This window comes from Pleurodeles waltl, chromosome 9 (genome assembly GCF_031143425.1).
Source record: "Pleurodeles waltl isolate 20211129_DDA chromosome 9, aPleWal1.hap1.20221129, whole genome shotgun sequence".
Classification (NCBI taxonomy): domain Eukaryota; kingdom Metazoa; phylum Chordata; class Amphibia; order Caudata; family Salamandridae; genus Pleurodeles; species Pleurodeles waltl.
This window is the reverse complement of record NC_090448.1, coordinates 12181430-12201188: the sequence shown is the minus strand read 5'-3', so window position 1 is coordinate 12201188 and position 19759 is coordinate 12181430. Positions and strand designations below refer to the sequence as shown.

The following is a 19759-nucleotide window of genomic DNA, read 5'->3' as shown; positions in this document are numbered from 1 at the left end:
TAGGGTGCCCCCCCCTCACTTAGAGACCCCCCCCCGTAGGGTGCCCCCACCAAACCCCACCACAACACCCCCCCACGGAGACCTTTGAGAGCCTCCTGCAGCCGGTCCAGGTCCATGGTCATCGCCGGGGCTGCGCTCCTCTCGCCGCCGCACCGGACGCACCGACTCCCGGGCACAAGCTGAGCCGCCGCCGCCGAGGCCCGTTCACAATAACCAGCCCCCCAACATGGCGGCCGTGACGTCACGAGGGGAGCGGCCATAGAGCTGCGCCGGGCCAGCGCGCCGCGGCCCCGCCCACCAGACACAGAGGTAGGACTCCTCCCCAGACTCTGCCGAGGGGCGCGACGACGGCGGAGCCAATGACGCCGCGCCGTCTAGAACTAGAGCGCCAACCCAGAAGTTATAGTGCGCCAGGTCCCTGCAGGGACGGCTGCAATGCGGCCATGTTGGAACGGTCCAGCTTCGGGCCAATGGAATGCCTGCTTGGTATGACGTCAGCTTGGGTGTCCTTGTATTGGTAGACCGCAGGACACCACTGGCAAAAGGCTCTGAGTATTACAATGTGGGAATAGTAACTCCTGTCTACCTCGAGGCACCCCAAACATTCCCACACTCCTATTTTTCATCACTCAGTCATGTGTTTACAAGTGTTGGCATGTACTTGGTTGCACCAAACATTTGTCACAGCACTGCCAAGTTTCCCAGCTCCATGCATCAAGTGCAGCTCCAGGCTAGGTTTTTTTTTTTCAATTCTGGGACTTTTATTCTTGTTTATTCCATTATACACAGGACTACAAGCCCCAGAATGCAAAGGAAAAAAATATATCATGCATGGACCTGGGAAACTGTCAGTCATGTGATCACGTGAAAGTATAATGTGGAATAGCACATAAAAAAGGTGTGCTGTCAGATTTTGTCTCTTACCTCTGTACAACAACAGCCTCTTCTTCTGGGTCTGCACTTTTTGGAAGGATATAGACATCTGCCCTACAGTCCTATATGACACAGTATTCCATCTGCCAAGATCTAAATCAGGCGCTAAGTTGGGTCCCCATTCTCCTGGAACTGCCTTGAGACATTCCCATCTCATTTCCCCTCCTCCCCAGTTTTCTACTGGAGCCTCTAAACCAACAACATCCATTGGTATTGCTCCAACAGCTCATATGAATGGCATTGAGGCATTCTGGAGATGCTGGCAAGTTCCAAGACTATTGGAGAAATCTGTAGCAGATCTAAACTCTTTCATTAACTTCTTTCCATCCTTGATGTCTAACATCCTGTCATACAGAACAATGAACTCTTACGATGGATGATTTTCACTGGTCAAATTCCCCTTGCTAACAGGCCTGTCGGTGAACACCCTATGGCATCCACAAAGTTGACGGGCATCACTTTTTCTGTTCTTCCTAGACCTGCATTGCCAACATTAAGGGACATTTCTTTAGTTCTTTGTTTCTTCAATCCTGGCCAGACAATTATTCTATGTCCAGGAAACCACTTTCTACTAAACTACCTTTGCTAGTTTGTGTTGGTTTGTGCAAGCGAGTTTCAGACATTTGAGCCCCTGATTTAGCTTGTAGGTCTTTCACCCCCGCAGGAGTGTCCTTTGTGATTACCAAAAGAACCAAAACAGCAACTAGGCATATTTGCATTCCAGAGCTTCCGTTGCATCAGAAGCTTTCTATGATTTACTGACCTCAAAAATACCAAAGAATCATTACTTTCTTCAAGAGCACCCTTCCATTCAACTCCTACCTTGTCTAATTCATCCACATGCACCTGTGTCTTGCCCTACAGGATCCCGTTGGGGTAAATGGATCTTATCGGAAGTGAGCACTGACACTTCCATTTTCAGTGCCCATTCAGACAGGGGAGCAATGGCGTTAAAATATTTTGAAGTGGTTGCACGTTTGGAAAAAAATGTCTATGGGGGTTATTACAACTTTGGAGGAGGTGTTAATCCGTCCCAAATGTGACGGATATACCACCAGCCGTATTACGAGTTCCATAGGATATAATGGACTCGTAATACGGCTGGCGGTATATCCGTCAATTTACCGTCACTTTTGGGACGGATTAACACCTCCTCCAAAGTTGTAATAACCCCCTATATGTTGATAAGTTTTAAACTTGCATTATCTGAAGTCCTATCTTAGAATTGGCATTGTATACCAGTTGTGAACAAGAATTTTCAATTTTATTAAGTTCACAGCGGCAAAGATTATCTCATCCATATTGTACTCTGGAAATAGTCATGTTGATTTAGTGTGTTATATTTTACAGCCACCCTGCTATAATTGTTCTAGGTTGAATGGACAACTTAGCTTTTTGCTTTTTTTTTTTTAGTTCAGACTAGGTTCCAGTGAGTTCCAGGTGATCTTTATACAATGGAAGTTTCCTCGCAGCCATAGAAGTGATTTACATAGAGGTGTCTCTACCTCAGTTTATAGGGCTATCAATGTTGTGATTGGCTTATGGATTTACTACTGTCGGGGAATGTATTGTTTCTCTTGAGATCTATTGGGTTTGTAGTTTTTTTGTTTGCTGTGAGAACGATTTTATATGTTTTTCTTGTTTGCTTCCATAATAAAGCAGAAGAGAAAATGCATAATATTGGGCTTGTGTCTTTAATACAATTGAAATACTTGTTCAAGACTGTTATAAAATATTCTATTCCTCGATTTCTTTTTAAATATCTGCCTCTTACAAGGTTCACAATTTTGGCATATATTTCAATGGAAGAGACAAAAGGATGAGGATAATGAAGGTGGAGGGAGGGTACTCTGAACATCTGTCATAAGGCTCAACTTCTGCAACATGTAACATGTTTGCTACCTAAGCAAATTGGCTAATGCAAGGGCATGGAATCTGATTTAAGGCTCACGTTTTTTTGTTATTTATGTTTTTCACATATTGTACTGTTACTTTTTCTGTATTTTTCTCTCTACTTTTGTATGTATTTTTAATTCAGTGATAGGAGAGAGATGTGAAATGCATAAGTACTAGGTGGATCACTGGTCAATGTGACTCTTTCGGCTTATCCTGCATTTGTAAGAAAGTCTTTTTGAGTAGTGAGGTTTTAAAAAAGATACATGTAACAATAAGAGTAAAACTTTGTGTTCCAGAATGCAAAGTGCAGCTGTCTAAAAGTGAGAAATGGCTTGATGTATTCTCCAAGATATGGGACCACATGACAACTAGGAACATGATTCTGAAATGGAATTTGTTTGCTTTCCTTCCATATGGAAGGAAAAAACATTATTCCTGAGATATGGCCGCCTCCGACTCAATAGATACACAGGTGTAAACAGGTCTGTGATTTCTAAACCACTGTACTCTTAAACCTGTATTTTGAGTGCGTTTTGTGAATAAAAGCCAGAAAGGAGAGTGTTACTGGGTTGATAGAGCTGGCTATTGAGACAATATGCAAGACTGGCTGGCAGCTTAGGCCTTTTTCCTGGCTGTTTTCTGTGGGGCCTTCAAGCAGGGCAGTCACGGATGGGGGGCATCGGTCATAAAGCAGGCCGACGCCATAGCTCGAAGTACACTCAGGATTATAAACTGTAAATGTTAAGTGAGAATTGCAAAACCTTTGGCTCCCCCACCCTCTCGCCAAAGCATGGCCATGTATTTCATTTAGAAAAGTGTTGGGGTTCAAAATCCAGGACAATCTGGCAAATCCAGGATGGCTGAGGACCTTAGGCTTGCCCAATTGCTCCTACAATTTAGAAAAAAATCACTGTGGGCATATGTGTAAACATAAAGCTTCTTAATAATTGTAGAAAACCTCAATATGTATCTGTAGGAGAGCGTCAGTAATAGAGGTACACGCGTATCTTTGCTATAGTAGTTTATTTAATGGTAAATAAGAGTTTGACAGTATCTTCATCTTTTTTTATCCTTGGTCTGTCTTGGCTCTCCATCTTTGCCTTCTCCTTTGATCTTCAGGTTTTACTCCCTTTTGTTCTTCTTTTATCCTGAGGCCGACTCAGGAGGAGCATGTAAAGAAAAGAAGAACAGAGAAGGTTGGTATGTATGTTCGCCTTTGTTTTATTTTCCTTCTTTCCCCTTACTGTTTCTGATTCTTTCTTTCTACCTCATTCTTTTCTTGTGCTGATATTTCTTTGCTTTTCTCTCTGTTATAATTCTATCTTGAAACTTCCTTAACTTCCTGTTTTGCTTCTTTTTCTTTCTCTTCCCTTTGCCTTTCACTTTTCTTTTTGTCTTGGTTTCACTTTCCTGCCTTTAGCTGCGTTTCTTTACATCCTGTTCTTTATTTTGAGTTTGATTTCTTACTGTTCTCAAAATGTCATACTGAACATAAATTACACACACATATATATATATATATATATATATATATATATATATATATATATATATATATATATATAAATAAAGATGTCAGAAAAACATAATCTGCTGTTTCCGTTTTTTTTTCTTTTGGTTCTGTTTTGCTTTTCTTTATATCTACACACCATATATCAAAATGACTAAAGAAAGAGAACACAAACAACCTTTTGTGTATAAGAATAAAATTCACTCTATGTTCAGGCCTTTTCTCTGTACCCATTTATATACCGAAGGAAAAACCCCAAATAAAAATTATGAACAAAAAAAAAACGTACCTGGTTAGGCCACGCTCTTCCTACAGCGTGGCCGGCTTCAGCGTTCTGCTGCCTCCTGATCGCCAGGTCTGCGGCTTGGCTGCAGTGCTGATTTTCCTTCTTCCCACGTCGCGGTCAGCTCGTCCATCTTCTTCTGTTCCTGCAGCGGCGTCCCACGTTCCTCATCTTTCGGGGCCTTAAAAGGCCCGCATCATCTGGCGTCTCAGCGTTCCTCGGCGTCGGGTCCAAAGCTTCCGGGTAGGAAAAGGTGGCACCGGAAGTAACCCCGGGGCCACGGGCGTCCGTGGACGTACCCCTGGGGCATCTGCGGGTTGCGTCTACGGAGGACGCCCGCTACAGTATTGTTAAATCCCTTTCCATAGCAAGACTTCCAGAGTTCCTTTAAATTCTATTCCAAATCCTCTGTAAACTCCAAATGAATTGAATACACAAGTATTTATTTACGCCACCAGTGATTTATGTGATTATGACATCTGGAGCCTCCAGGCTTTTCAACCCTTTGGCATACAGCTCGTCTTCACAATTCTTCAGTATTCTTGATATTTACCCCGTCCCGTGGACAGACTGGGTGCTCCTTGTGACGTAGACAGCATGAAAGGCAGTCACTACCTTTGCTAGAAACTCAACTCTAGTCTTCAGCAATGACGATGTAGGGCAGCTGGACTGACAGAGCTAGAAGCTCGCTCACGCGGCGAGCTGAGGTTATTGCAATGAGAAAGACTGTCTTCAGGGTCAGAAGATTTAAAGGACAGCTGTGCCGTGGCTCAAAAGCAGTACACACAAGAAAAGTGAGAACTAAATGGAGGTCCGACAGTGGCATCACAAAGCACAGGGTTTAGGGGGAAATGTGAAATAAACCTTTGGGAAATCGTATCACAATAGGTGATTTGAACAAGGGTGGTTTGTCATTAAATGCAAAAAGGCCAAAAGGGTAGGCAGGCAACCTAAAATAGTGTCCACTGCAAGTCCTTGATAGCCCAAAGATAAAGCACATACTATTTCACAAAAAGTCCTCCTGGAGTAGCAGCCTGATTGGAGGACAGATACTCATGCCCAGACGTTCTGTGCAAAAAACTCTTCTGGCCCAATCTGGAACCAGTAGGATTACTTGAGCCAGGTCATTACTGATCTTCTTCAGAACTCAGAACAGGAGAGGTAGCAGCAAGAAGACATACAGGATTCATGTGCTTCACCCTAGGTGAATGTGTCTGTGAGAGAGACTCTTCTTGGGAACTCCAGCCCACTAAAGTGTTGGCATTGCTCATTCTCAATGGTGGTGAAAAGATCAAGCCAGAGTTATCCACATTGCTAGAAACCTCCTTGTGCCACCTCCGAGTGTAACTGCCATTCATGATCCATTAGGGGTCATCGCTGAGTTCTTCTGCCGCTGGCATTTAGAGATCCCACCAGGTGGTGTACAATCAGGGAAATGCCTTGACATTCCACCCAGGGATGCAAGGCCTCTTGACACCAGGCCCAGGATCCAACTCAGTCCAATGTGTTGCAATACCACCAATACATGGTGTTGTCCGTGACATCCTGATCAGCCTCCTCTTGATGGACAGCAGAAAGGTCTTCAAGGCTAAGGGTATGGCCCCAACTACAAAAATGCTGATGTGAAGCCAGGTTTCAGCCTAAGACTAGAGTCCAATGTCTCCCAGACAACCTCCCCACCCTAACAGCGATGCATCTGTCACCAATGTCAGCTCTCAGTGGGATAGGAAGAGGGGTCTGCCACTGATCCAATGGTGGTCGGGCTGCCACCACTCCAGATCTTTTGCACTTTCCTCCACAACCTGGAAGCAATCTGGCAGGTTCCCTTAGTGCTGGGACCACAGAGACTTTAGATCCCACTGCAGGGCACAACTATGCCACCTAGCATGGTCAACAAGTAGGATGTAGAATAAGAATAGTCCAAGAAGCCTCAGAGCCACCTTCACTGAGACCTGGAACTGAAGCTGAAACATCAGCAACATGGCCGAATGTCTAGGGCTCTCTGAACCAGAGCGAAGGCTCTGCAAACGCTAGTTTCTCATATCAAGGATGGCTCTGATGAAAGGGAGCCTGTGTGAAGGATTCAGATGTGACTTCGGTTTGTTCATAATGGAGCCCCTAGATGTCAGGAGGTTCACTGTCATCTGGAAGTAAACCAACCTCCAAAGGTATGCCGAGACCGAAACCATTGCCTTCATGAACACTCGAATGGCCGAAAGGGAGCACGGAAAAATAAAAATGCTCGTCACCTGCCTTAAACTGCAATTAATGCCTGTTGGATGGCAAGACAAGAACCTGGAAATCGGCTTCTTGCAGGTCCAGCGCCACAAGCCAATCTCCTGCACCCAGCACAGATAGAGCCTGGGCCAACGTGAGCGTCTTGAATTTGTATCTCCACAGGAAAGAACTGAGAGGTCGAAACCTAAAACAGGACGAAGGCCTCTACCCTGTTTCGGCATAAGGAAAAAACTGAAGTAACATCCAGTTCTGATTTCGGAGACTGGGAATCTCTATGGTTCCTTTCACCAAAAGAGTCTGAACTTCCTGCAACAAAATGGAAAGTGATCCTCTAAAGCCGCTCTGATTTAAATGGAAGAGGTGGCGAATTGAAAAGGAAAGGCAAGGCATAGACACACTGAGCTATCTGCAGGACCCACCAGTTGCATGTTATGGCCTCCCACCCATGGAGAAAGTAATTGATTCTGCCTTCGACAGGGTGACTATGCACTGGTTGTGCTACCTGTCTATTTTCAGTCAGACAGGAGCAAGGTATATTCTAAGTGACTATCAAGGTGTCGGTCAGGGCTTGGATGAATGGCAGCACGGGCTCAGATGAGGTCTGCCCCGGTTTCAGAACTTCAGTGAATACACTGTTTTTACTTCAACAGTTGGAAATTGTAAGTCCAGGCCTTCAGCTGCCATTCTGACGGCCACAGCAAATAAGGCTGTCTCTTTCATTGAAGGACCAGTGGGAGAACCCAGCCCCATGTCACGGTAACTGTCCAGTCCACTGGCCTCCTGTAGGTCCAGATAGAAATTGTTATCATATTGTGAGACAAACTCATCCTCATCATTATCAAAGACTGGTTAGGTGGTTTTGATCCGAAAGGTTGTTAGAGTTCTGGAGGTTCTTAGGCAAATGTGCTGTTTTATCTGAGTCAGAGTGAACAGGGATTAGGTACATGAAAACTACTTCAGGAAGCTCCCTCGGTAGAGGTCAAGACTCAGGCCTGATTTAGGTCTTGACGGTATTACCACAAATCCACTGCGGAGGCGGCCCATGTACTCATTGTATTGCAGCTGAGCTGCCAAGCGCCACCACAGAGTGCTTTACCTATCCATCAGTCTGATTGGTTCCCGCCGCCCATATTTAGATGTTACAGTTGTACAGGTGGTGTACTGGTGCCGGATTTCTTACGGAGGGAGGACAGTGGACATCGGACAATGGCAGAGGAATACAGGTAAGTCACATACACACTGTACCTTAGCTATATGTGTCCTCCTGCACAGCACAGCACACTACACAACACACCACATACATTCTATTATCAATTGCGATTCCACAACAACACGTGTTTATACTCACACTATAAACAGTACACCCAAACACAACACAACCACGACAACCAACACGACTACACACTCGTCTACAAATATACTCACACAATATCACAACTACACACATCACAACACCGACCACCACACAACATTCACACTCACCTGAATGTTGCATACAGTAGCACAACACAGAACCACTCATACACAACAGCAGACCCACATGCATGTGGCACACAATCTGAGGCGACTAAATCACCCGCTACAGCTCCCTTCACCAGCCAATCCAGTCGTACAAACACACACACACACATACACACACGTACACAAGTGGTAGCACAAAATTACAGGTACATGTCCACTTGCTATGTGCACAGATGGACATAGTTGATAAGAGGGACTGTGATGTTATTTTGGTGGCAGCATTCATTTGACTATGAATACTGGCACCATAATGACAGTTGTATATATTTGTGATATGTGGTGTGTATCAGTGTCCCCCCATCTATGTTTGACACACTTTTGTTCTCCACATATGCATGTTACAGTAATTATAAAAAAAATTGTTAGAAATGGGGTGCTGGTTTGGCTAGGGTGTGCACCTAAGCCAGGCACTAACCACCACTCTAGTCAGGCAAAGGAATTACACACCTAAGAACATCCTTGGTCACCCCCTTGATAGCTTGGCACGAGCAGCCAGGCTTATCCCAGAGGCAATGTGTAAAGCGTTTACACAACACACACAACCCAGTGACACAATAAATGCATTACAAAGGGAACGCCACAACAAGTTACATAAAAATAACTGTATTGCATAAAACATCATTAGACCACAAACGACATAAATCAGTAATACTCTGCCAAGCAAGTAGTTGTCACACTCACATAATGCAAAGATAATGAAACTTTTCCATAAGGCACATGTCATGAGAAAAACATCACAGCAGAAGCATTGATGCGCATATCACAGGGTCCCCTGAAACAGTATTTGCACATAAATCAATCCCAGGGCACCAAACAAAGCAGCAGATAATGAATCACATATCCTCAGCAACACCTGCTCGATAGGTTACCAGCACACCCCCATACATCCAGTGCACCTGCACCCCTAAAGTATGACCGGCGGTAAGTACAGTGCAGAACATCACCACAATTGTCCCACAATACCTCCGATATGTGGGTTACCTCGCAATTACGTGCCTTTTAAAGGCTATTCGGTAGTTTAATCTCACTGCGATCCTCACAGGAGACCATGAGCTCCTACCACGTAGGATACAGTAGTTTTCCCCACTCGCGGCAAAGGAGCCTCCGTCGAGGCTTCCATCCTATTCCACGTAGGGCCATTACAAACAGAAATGCCCCGAATATATGCCGCCACAGGGGCGAGGCACACACAAAGCCCTCGTTGGCGGGGAGTCCTCTCTGGGTCCCCAGCGTAGGACAACCACTTGTGTGTGCCATCTCCTTGTTTTTACCCTGTTTTCTGTGCCTTCTCCTTGCTTTTCTCTCATTTTCACTGCTTTCACTGTGTGTTTTCCCTCGTTTTTTGTGCACCTTCTCCTTGTTTTTCCCTCATTTTGTGTGCCTTCCTCTTGCTTTTCCCCCTTGTTTTCACAGTTTTCGCCTTGCTTTTTCCCTCGTTTTCTGTGTACTTTCTTCTTGTTTTTTTCCCCATTTTCTGTGCCTTCTCCTTGCTTTTTCACCCTTTTTTGTGCCTTCTCTTTACTTTTCCTTAGTTTTCACAGCTTTCTCCCTGCTTTCCCACAGATTCATGTGTGCCTTATCAATGCTTGTCTCTCATTTTCACTGCTTTCTCCTTGCTTTTCCCTTGCCGCTCCCACATGCTGCCCGTTATTTGCCACTTACCGTCTAGCCCCCGCCCACTACCTCCCAGCGCCCTTCCCTCCTCCCAGGATGTACTTAATGGAGGCCACAGCGCAACCCTATTGGGCAGGTCCTAGGCCCAGCTCTCCCTGCTGCTGTATCGTTCTTGCTCCTGTCTTCTCTGTGCTTTTCATCATCTCAAGACCCTCACTTGTGATTTGCTGTTTTATAAATTCTTGATTGATTGAAGCAAAACTTTTAAAAGGCCCATTAGAAAGCTACTGGGGCATGACCATGGTCCTGTGAATACTTGATTTCTACACTCATTCCTTCCTCTTACCCTTCGTTGGAACACAAGCCTTGTCCTCACAGTAGAGATGATTGCCAATCACATTCTCAGTCTATTTTACCACTTAAATCCAACGCAGCAGAATGTGCTCCCCATAATGCACTCTACTTTATCCGAGTCCATATCAGATCCCAAATGGCAGCTGTCATCCATCCGTGGATTTACACACCCTTTTTATGTCATCTTTTCGAAGCCAGAGCCGGGTAGTCATTTAAGTTGGTCTTACACAATAATTTTTGAGTATTCCAAAAGTATGAAGAGGATGGATGGGACACATGGGAAACAGAATCAATGTTCTGCCTTTTTATCCACTAGAACAAAATGTGGCTTGAATGGAGTCAGTTCATTCATCCTGAGAAATTAACTGCCTTATGTGGCAATAGAATTAAAAAGTTCTTTAGATTCTTGTGGAGTTTTTGTAAACTCTTTAAATACATATTTGATTTGACAGTGTCCACAAGCAAGCATCTGCTGAGTTCAAAACTTGCAGAAATGTTCCAAGAAATGTAAGGACCAAGATTCATCATTGCCTCTTGAAGTCACCGATGTAAATGTCGCTTTTGCTTTATCAAATTGATACTTCAAGGAATAGCGACAAAATGTAATCTACAATGAGTAATAACATTCATATAGCCTCTAGATTGTCTTGTATTTCTACTCTGTAAAGGCAGTTACTGTAGTTGTGCCTTGCCTCATATTGCACTATTTGCACTATCCAGTGTATTAATGACACTGTCCTAATTTCTTCAAACTCTTTATTGTTGGTTGTTGGGAGAAGTACCTGGCCGAATACTGTTGGCACACAAGAGGAAGCAGACCCAATATCCCGATTTGTGTAGGCGTTTTCACCATATAATTGAACCTCTCAACAAATCCATTGGTCCCAGGGTGGTACAATGTAGTGCACTTGTGTTTGATACCATTCACTTTGAATAACTGCATACCACCTGAGATACCATACCATGTCCCAGGTGGAGAATTCATATCCACGCTACCACAAATAACTAAAATACTCCATAGATTTAATTTTGGGGCATGAGCAGCTTTGCAACCTACTTTAACACACATTGGTCCCAGAGGATCAAAGGCTTCCAGGTCAGTACAACTAGTAGAAGCCAGTGACATGGCACTTCGTCTTTTAGAGTGTCCCATTTATAAAGAGACTCTCACATGAGGGCAAAGCAGGACCTCTGCAATTAACAGCCCTTTGTACAAACACCTCAGCTTCCCTTCATGCCCACAGTACTTCACCAAGATTGAGACAAAACAACCGGACAACCCCTTCTGACCTCAAGCACAACAGACAACACTTCCATACCACACAGTACCTCTATACATAACCATACCGGGCAGGGATTTGGTGTATAAATGTTATGTTACAATGTAGGTAGGCACCATTTTAAGAAGCAACACAACTCTTAATGTTCATAAAAGTAAATTTAATCCTGGGGTAAGCAAAAGTCCAATAAGCACGGTAATGCTAAACCAGCGCCTCCCTAGGAGGCAAGTTGTGCTGTTTTCGTACACATGAATACACTTTAATAAAGACAGAATTGGTTAGTTTTTGAGCACAGTTACATAAAACACATTTTCCAGTCCCCACCCACAACGAGAAAAACGTCAGTTCAAGTGAGTAACCGTTCCTTTCTGAAGGGGCCTTTGCATCCTTGAAACAAGACACACCTGTGGAAGCAAACAGTTGAAGCTGCAAAGTCATACATGTACAGCTACACTCATTGTAAAATGTCTGGTCTGCTGCCACAGGAAGCCTTAAAAGAAGTGCAAAGAAGGCAGGTGCATTCACTTCTTTAAGGCAGAGTTCTTTGCGTTGCTTTGATGTCCATGTGATTTGCCCAGAATCGCAGAACGTTGCGCCGATGTCAAGAGCCGAACCCGGATCTCCAGCTCCCAAGGCGGTCGCTCTGAGCTCCTATGGGTCTAAAGAAAGTGCAAAGGAGAACTGGCCTAATCAGAGAGCAAAGAAAAAGGGTGGTTTCATCCACAGGGAAGTAACAGAGGGAGCCAGCCCTGTTCGTGGATGAGAAACAGGACATAGGAATCAGAAGCGCAGAGTTAATACCCTGTCTCAATCAAATTATCTTTGGTACAGGGAGATTTTAAGCTTCTTTTTAAATCTTCCAAGGCTAGAAGTAGTAATTGTGCCATGCTCTGATCCACTGTACGCCTGTGTATTACCACAGCAGACAAAACCCATCTGTTTTATGCTCACAATTAAAGTTCCTGTATCCCACTGGATATGAAAAATACCTCTAATCTGCCTGAATATAAAAAAAGTCTGTCCTGCCCCAATATAAAATAAACCTCTATCCTTCCGCAATAGGAAATATACCTGCATACATGTATCCTGCACACAATCCAGAACATAACTCACGCCAAACTTCAGTTTGTAAAATATATTCTGCCTGTGCTCCTCACAATTTGAAAGCATGCCTGTGACCTCTCACCCTCATTTCAAAGCACCCACTGTGCTCCCATTGCAGCACCCTGGGCTGCTGCCTCCTCTGTTCAACAGATCTCTGACGTCCAGTGACATATCCCACTATTCCAACCATCCAATGTGTCCTGCTGCCACTCACCCTAAACTAAAAAAAATACTGCTGCCCTGAGCACTCCTCGGGCGGCCCTTGATCTCTGGTCTCTGCCCCCCTTATTGAATCAAGGGATGTATTGCCTCCACCTGTCAGGACAACTACTGGACTGCTCTCCCCTAGTGAAATTGAAATGTGTTTTCCATGTCATGGTGAGCTGGGGAATGTGGTCTGTGTTGTAGCAGGAGCTGCACATGGAGTAAATGCACTTTTGTGTGGAGCACACGTTAAGATAGCATGGTGAGTATTAAACTAGGACCTTTTTCCGTAAGTGCAGCATACTCCTGTAAGTTTATGAGTAAGCTTTGTCTAAGTAAGGAGCAAGTTGTGCAAATTCACAGCAAGCAAAGGTGAGAATTGGGCCCTAGTACTTGCAGTACTTACAGCTCAGCAGTGATTACAGGGCTCGCCTGCAGTAAGATTGTCATCTGCACTGACGCGCACCTTCTGATCACCGGCACTGCCGTCTGCTGAAGAACGACAGGACGTCTGGGGCCCCATAGTTTTATGTGCTGTTTCATCTTTTTGTGTTTTGCCTGGTCTGTTCAGGAAGGTATGAAGCCTTCCATTAATTAGCCTTAAGTCGATCTTCGGTTTCTCACACGCTGACACTTTTTCCGGGATCCATCAAGGTGTGATCACTATCTTGGACTATCTTTAAGGAATGTTCTCCCCAGTCTCAGCGACAGAGGGACACGAGGTACGTTCCTGCTGGAGCAAGTCCAATACATTCCTTCTTTGGTACCGTTCCACCATTCAGGGTTCAGCATGCCACATGGCGAGCAAAACCCACTTCCCTTTTCATGTTTGCTTGCCCGGAAGAGAATTTGTTTGGCAATTTGTGTCTTATTTTAATACTTTTTCAGCCTTTTCCAACATCCTATCTCTCCATATTGGCTCTCATAATGCACATACCACTTTATTATAAAAACATATTACACATGTATCACTATTGCTTTGCTAATATAAAAAATATTGTACTTAAATTTGCAAATGTTTTGTATCCTATCCATGTTCTTTAGTGCATGTTCTGCGGCTCCAATGCAGCAAATGACTGTCCAGGGTAAGGGATTCCAGTTTATCTTCTATTGCTGTTCCTGTGAGTGTTCAATGTCTTGGAAAACACCACAACAAGTGCGAAATTGAGAAATAAAATGTAAGTCTCACACGTAAATACTCAGAATCGATTACGCGACTTGACGTGGACGATGACCCGGCGCTCAAAGGCTCTTTTCATGGTTTTCTCAATTTGCTTCAGAAAGACCTGTGGAATTCGCCCACACAGAGTGTGCACAGTTTCCAGAAACTTCGACTGCAGAGGATAATACATGGACTGGTAGAGATTGTCTTCGAAGGGAAACTGGAAAGAGAAAGAGAACTCTGGTCACCTTATATTATCGATCATATCCAGCCTCATGTAGGAGTATGTGTGCCATGAACCCCAGCCGCTGACAGTTCTTTGTTAATTAGGTCCACAGAGACCTTTGATCAGTGAACATTTGGACTATGACCTGAAGGGTTCCCTGGCAAGCAGGAAAGGCCGCCATCTTGAGGTGGAAGAGTCAGCCACACGGCTGTCTAAAAGCAGATACTTACCTGACGCGGGTCCCTGTAACAGAAGCGTTTCAGGGAAACCAGCGTGACAAGAAATTTCCCACTTTCCTTATACCTTTTAATTGTATGATGGAAACACCAGTTAATTAGTGCTCAGAAACAGAAAATCAGTGGCATCAAGCGCTAAATTAAATCAAGAAATATTTTTCAATTATCATTATACATCAGACAACCTTAGGCAGCTTGGTCTCGACGCACACTCCTTCCCCTGAGCAGCACAGCGGGTTATTGCAGCTTCAGTGTCAGCATTTTCAGAGCCTGAGGCACAATAACATTTTTTTCTTCAGATGCTCCCTTTCCCCCGGCTAAAAGGCCATTTATTAGGTGATTTGTGGCATCAGGTGCACTTTTGTGGCCATTTCTGGTGATGTCTTGAGGCAGCAGCCTTATTTGATTACAACCTCTCCCTAGTGTTTCCGCATCTGATTTGTTTGTGGCATCAGGCGCACTCTTGTGGCCATTTCTGGTGATGTCTTAAGGCAGCAGCCTTATTTTATTACAACCTCTCCCTAAGTGTTTCTGCATCAGATTTGTTTGTTATAGACGGAGCACAAGGTTATGTGATGAGACAAAGGGTGGTAAAGGAGTCTAATGATGCGATGACAGCTATGGGCAGTATCAGAAAACAATAGCCCAGCCACTCTGCGCTTCCTACTGAAAGGAGAGCCTGGCCAACCCCATGTTTACAGACGTCACAGCATTACCTGGACAGGGACCACTCCAAGTTCAGTTAGAACCACCTCAAATTAAATATATAAAAAACTTGCACAGGCGCTAACCCTCGCACACCTGTAGCTTTTATGTATGTTCGGCATTGGTGTTTATCATGCCCATACATACAAACATAGTACTGATACCGACATTTGCTGCCCAAAATAGATATAAGCTTGCGCTGCTCCTCTCCACCATCTTCGGGGTAATTTATTTGGCTCTAGGATTGTGGTCTTTGTAGGTTAGAAAGTGCCGGTCACAGATCTAACTGGCGCTGAGTTTTCCGCATACTCCTCTAGGGCTGTGAGTACCTGTGGATACTTTCCTACTGCTTCTGTATGGACCGTCTGACCTCAGGTCAATGTGGTCTTTGTTAGGATAGGGAGTCCTGAGACATTCAAAGGATGAACATATTGTAGCAAGACCCAGAAACCGGCTCGTAAGGTAGGAATCCACTCCCTCATTGCTACAGAACACTTACTTCCCGTATCACCTCATACATCGCCTTGAAGGTGGGTTGCTTGTCATCATGGTAGACACCTCGGTTACCATGGAGAACTGAAATCCCATCTTGCTCCGCCCCTTTGCAGTTACTTCCATACATGCAGTGGTCTGGCCTGTAATTCCACTGACAAGGAAACACATACAGCATCTCTGGAGAGAAAGAAGCAGAAGGTTAGAAGGAGAAGTCAGAATGTCAGCATCTCTAGAGAACATTAAAAGAAGTCCATCTTGTAGCATTTCTAGACAACATTAAAAGGAAAAGAGGATCTTTCACCATCTCTAGAGAACATTAAAAGGAGAAGATAAACTTATAGCATCTCTATAAAACATTAAGGGAAGAGAAACTTTCAGAATCTCTAACAAGAACATTAAATGGAGAAGAGAAATATATAGCGTCTCTAAAGAACTTTAAAAGGAGAAGAGAAATATATAGCACCTCTAAAGAACTTTAAAAGGAAAAGAGAAATGCAAAGCATCTCTAGAGAACATTAAGGGAAGAGAAACTTTCAGCATCTCTAAAGAGAACATTAAAAGGAGAAAATAAACTTATAGCATCTCTATAGAGCATTAAGGGTAGAGGAACTTTCAGCATCTCTAAAGAGGACATTAAAAGGAGAAGAGAGAGATTTATAGCATCTCTAGAGAACTTTAAAAGGTGAAAAAGAACTTATAGCATCTCTAAAGAACATGAAAAGAAGAGAAACTTATTGCATCTCTAGAGAACAATGAAAGCAGACGAATAACTTTCAGTATTAAAAGGAGAAAAGAAACTTATAGCATTGCTAGAGAACTGTAAAAGGAGAAGATCTTTCAGCATCTCTAAAGAACTTTAAAAGGTGAGATAGTTATTACAGCTCTAGAGAACACTAGGGCCCTCATTACAACCCTGCGGACAGCGGGAAAATGGAGAAAAGTACGGCCAACAGGCTGGTGGTACTTTTCCCCATAATATGACAGTGGTGGTTTGGCCCAAGCCATACCGCCAATGTACCACACCGTTCGCCATGGCGGTAACGACTGCCGGGCTGGAGACTGCAGTCTCCAGCCAGGTGGCCGTCACTAGCCCGCCCGCAGGATTGTGACCCCGCCTACTGCCATGGTTTTCGTGGCAATCTTACCGCCATGAAAACCATGGCAGTAGGCACTATCAGTGACAGGTAATTCCTTCCCTGTCACTGATAGGGGGCTTCCTGCCTCCCTTCCTCTCCTCTGGTTTCCCCCCCACCCTTCCCCCACTTCAGACCCCCCCTAAGACAATCACGCACCTTCACGCACCATCGTACATATGCATTTACACACTCATCCATGCATACATCCATTCACACACACATCCACACACTGACATAAATACATGCACACTTGCATGCACACAACACAACATTCACACACTCACACATCCATACACGCACACTCAGACAACACGCATCTCACACCCGCATACACGCACGCACAGACATACACACACACACACACAACACCCCTTCCCCCCTCCCCTGTCGGAGCACCCGACTTACCTGCTTGCAGGGGGTCCTCCGGTAGGAGACGGGTCGTGGCGCTGCTGCCAGCAGCAGCGTCCGCCAGCAGAACACCGCCAGACCGTATCATGGGTCATGATAAGGTCTGCGGCGGTCTATTAGTGTCAGCGCCCCCTTACTGCCATCCGCCGCCATGGCCACAGATGGATTTCCGCCATCCTTCTGGTGGAATTCCGGCTACGGTCAAAATTTGGCAGATGGCTGGTAGCAGCGTCGACGGTCTTTTGGCGGCTATCACCGCGTTCGGTAGGCGGTATATACCGCCAATGTTGTAATGAGGGCCTAAATGTACAAGAGGAACTTTCAGCATTAAAAGGAGAAGAGAAACTCACACCATCTCTAGAGAACATTAAAAGAAGAGAAGCGTACAGCATCTCTAGAAAACATTACAAGAAGAGAACCTTTCAGCTTCTTCAGAGAACAATACAAGGAGGACAGAAACGTACAGCTTCCTTAGAGAACATTAAAAGGAGAGGAGAAACTCTGAGCTTGTAATTTTAAACAACCGTATTAAATTGTCAAATGTAGTTCATATTTAATAACAATATTAATTTGTTACATAACTGCAAGAGGCTTTCCATTTTGAAGGGATATTAAGAAATATTATTAGGATTTTTTAAATTAGGCAATTCCCATTTAATTGACATTGTAAATATGCATTAAGGCATTAAGTTAAAAAGTCAATTAAATGAATTTACTAGCCACCGACACAACGACCATTTAGTTGGTAACCACATTTCCCTGTGACAATAAATCTAATGATTGGACAAGGAAATTAAAAGGAAACAAGGGAGATGTATACCAGTGCTGCATTCAATATACGGGCACTGCTAGAAGCTGGATTTTAATATCTACATTTGGGAGGTTTAATTAGTTTACTGGGTCTTGACAGTTCTAGATGTTTCCATGAATTGAAGACAGAAAGGCTTGAAATCCGCAGTGCTTGCTGGAAAGGATTTTCAGTGGTTTTCAAAGAGGTGTACAACACACCTTCAGGTATTACAGGGTGTGTGAAATGGTAAAGTTGTTGTCTATACTGTCTTAACACCTACTAAGGAATAAAGATCATTTTAAGGTGAAAGATAAGTCTTAACCTGGAACCAGGAAAAATTTATTTTTATGAAAAAAACAATAGTTTATGTGCTTTTATGTTCATTTATTCAGCTTAATCAACTAAAACTTCTCAAAGTATTTTTTAGTTGCTGTACAGTGGAGGAGGTAATGTATGGTACCTCAAATGATCTAAAACTTACTTTCATATTTAAAAAACATATCCATCAAAATAACAGCAAGGGTGCAGCTTCACTACGAACTGGTAACCCTCGGCTATATCGAGACAGCAATGCCTGTTTTCTTCCATGTAACCCAGAAAATATTTTGTGTTCGGAAAAGGCATTTGGTATAGTCAGAACAAACAATAGTTTCTGCATCCTCACAAAACAAAATGTTAAAAAATACAGAGAGACTAAAAACACAAGGTACCTGGATTATATGAAAAGATGATGTTCAGTAGGTCTTGGTCTCCCCAGGTGATGTAGTTTTTGTATTTTTGGTACAACGGATACAACATTTCTTCCCATGAAAGGCCGGATGGAATCATGCTATTCTGTAAGACATAATGATCTTTTTTATTCCAAGGTTTTTAAGTGTGAAACAGCACCCAAGAGCTCCCTACACAGATTAACAGGCAAGTGTTATGTTATTCAGATATGCAGAACACACAGTCACCAAGGAGTGTATCTTGGCGCTGAGATGGTGTGAGCCTAGCTGTAGGAAGTTGGCTCTGTATATACTATTTCAAAGTGAGAGATAGTGTGCACAGAGTCCAAGGGTTCCCCTTAGAGGTAAGATAGTGTCAAAAAGAGACAATTCTAATGCTCTAATTTGTGGTAGTGTGGTCGAGCAGTAGGCTTATCAGAGGGTAGTGTTAAGCACTTGTTGTACACACACAGGCAATAAATGAGGAACACACACTTAAAGACTTACTCCAGGCCAATAGGATTTTATATAGAAAAATATATTTTCTTAGTTTATTTTAAGAACCACAGGTTCAAGATTTACACTTAATACTTTAAATGTAAGGTATTTCAGTTAGGTATTCTAGGAACTTTGAATGAAAACAATATAATGTACAGTCTTTTGTAAAAATGGCAATAAGTTATTTTCAAAGTGGACACAGTGCAAAATCAACAGATCCTGGGGGTGGTAAGTAAAGGTTAAGTTCACAGGTAAGTAAAACACTTACAAGTCTCAAAGTTGGGTCCAAGGTAGCCCACCGTTGGGAGTTCAAGGCAACCCCAAAGTTACCACACCAGCAGCTCAGGGCCGGTCAGGTGCACAGGTCAAAGAGGTGCCCAAAACACATAGGCTTCAATGGAGAATAGGGGTGCCCCGGTTCCAGTCTGCCAGCAGGTAAGTACCCGCGTCCTCGGGGGC

The 19759-nt window shown here is 43.8% G+C and overlaps 2 protein-coding genes across 3 annotated transcripts in view; both read right to left on the bottom strand.

The window, feature by feature from the left end:
- PPP4R2 (protein phosphatase 4 regulatory subunit 2) overlaps window positions 1–253 on the bottom strand; it is a 118573-nt gene extending 118320 nt beyond the window's left edge. The window contains exon 1 of the mRNA XM_069206111.1: window positions 83–253. Coding sequence (XP_069062212.1) covers window positions 83–122 — 40 coding nt within the window. The 5' untranslated portion in view covers window positions 123–253. The remainder of the gene's footprint in view (window positions 1–82) is intronic.
- Window positions 254–11768: 11515 nt separating this feature from the next.
- Window positions 11769–19759, bottom strand: part of GXYLT2 (glucoside xylosyltransferase 2) — a 169921-nt gene continuing 161930 nt past the window's right edge. For both annotated transcript variants that reach the window (XM_069206110.1, XM_069206109.1), the window contains exons 5-7: window positions 18806–18929; window positions 15766–15938; window positions 11769–14319 (exon numbers count right to left, since the gene is read on the bottom strand). In XM_069206110.1, the coding sequence (XP_069062211.1) occupies window positions 14137–14319; window positions 15766–15938; window positions 18806–18929 (480 nt within the window). In that variant the 3' untranslated portion in view covers window positions 11769–14136. The remainder of the gene's footprint in view (window positions 14320–15765; window positions 15939–18805; window positions 18930–19759) is intronic.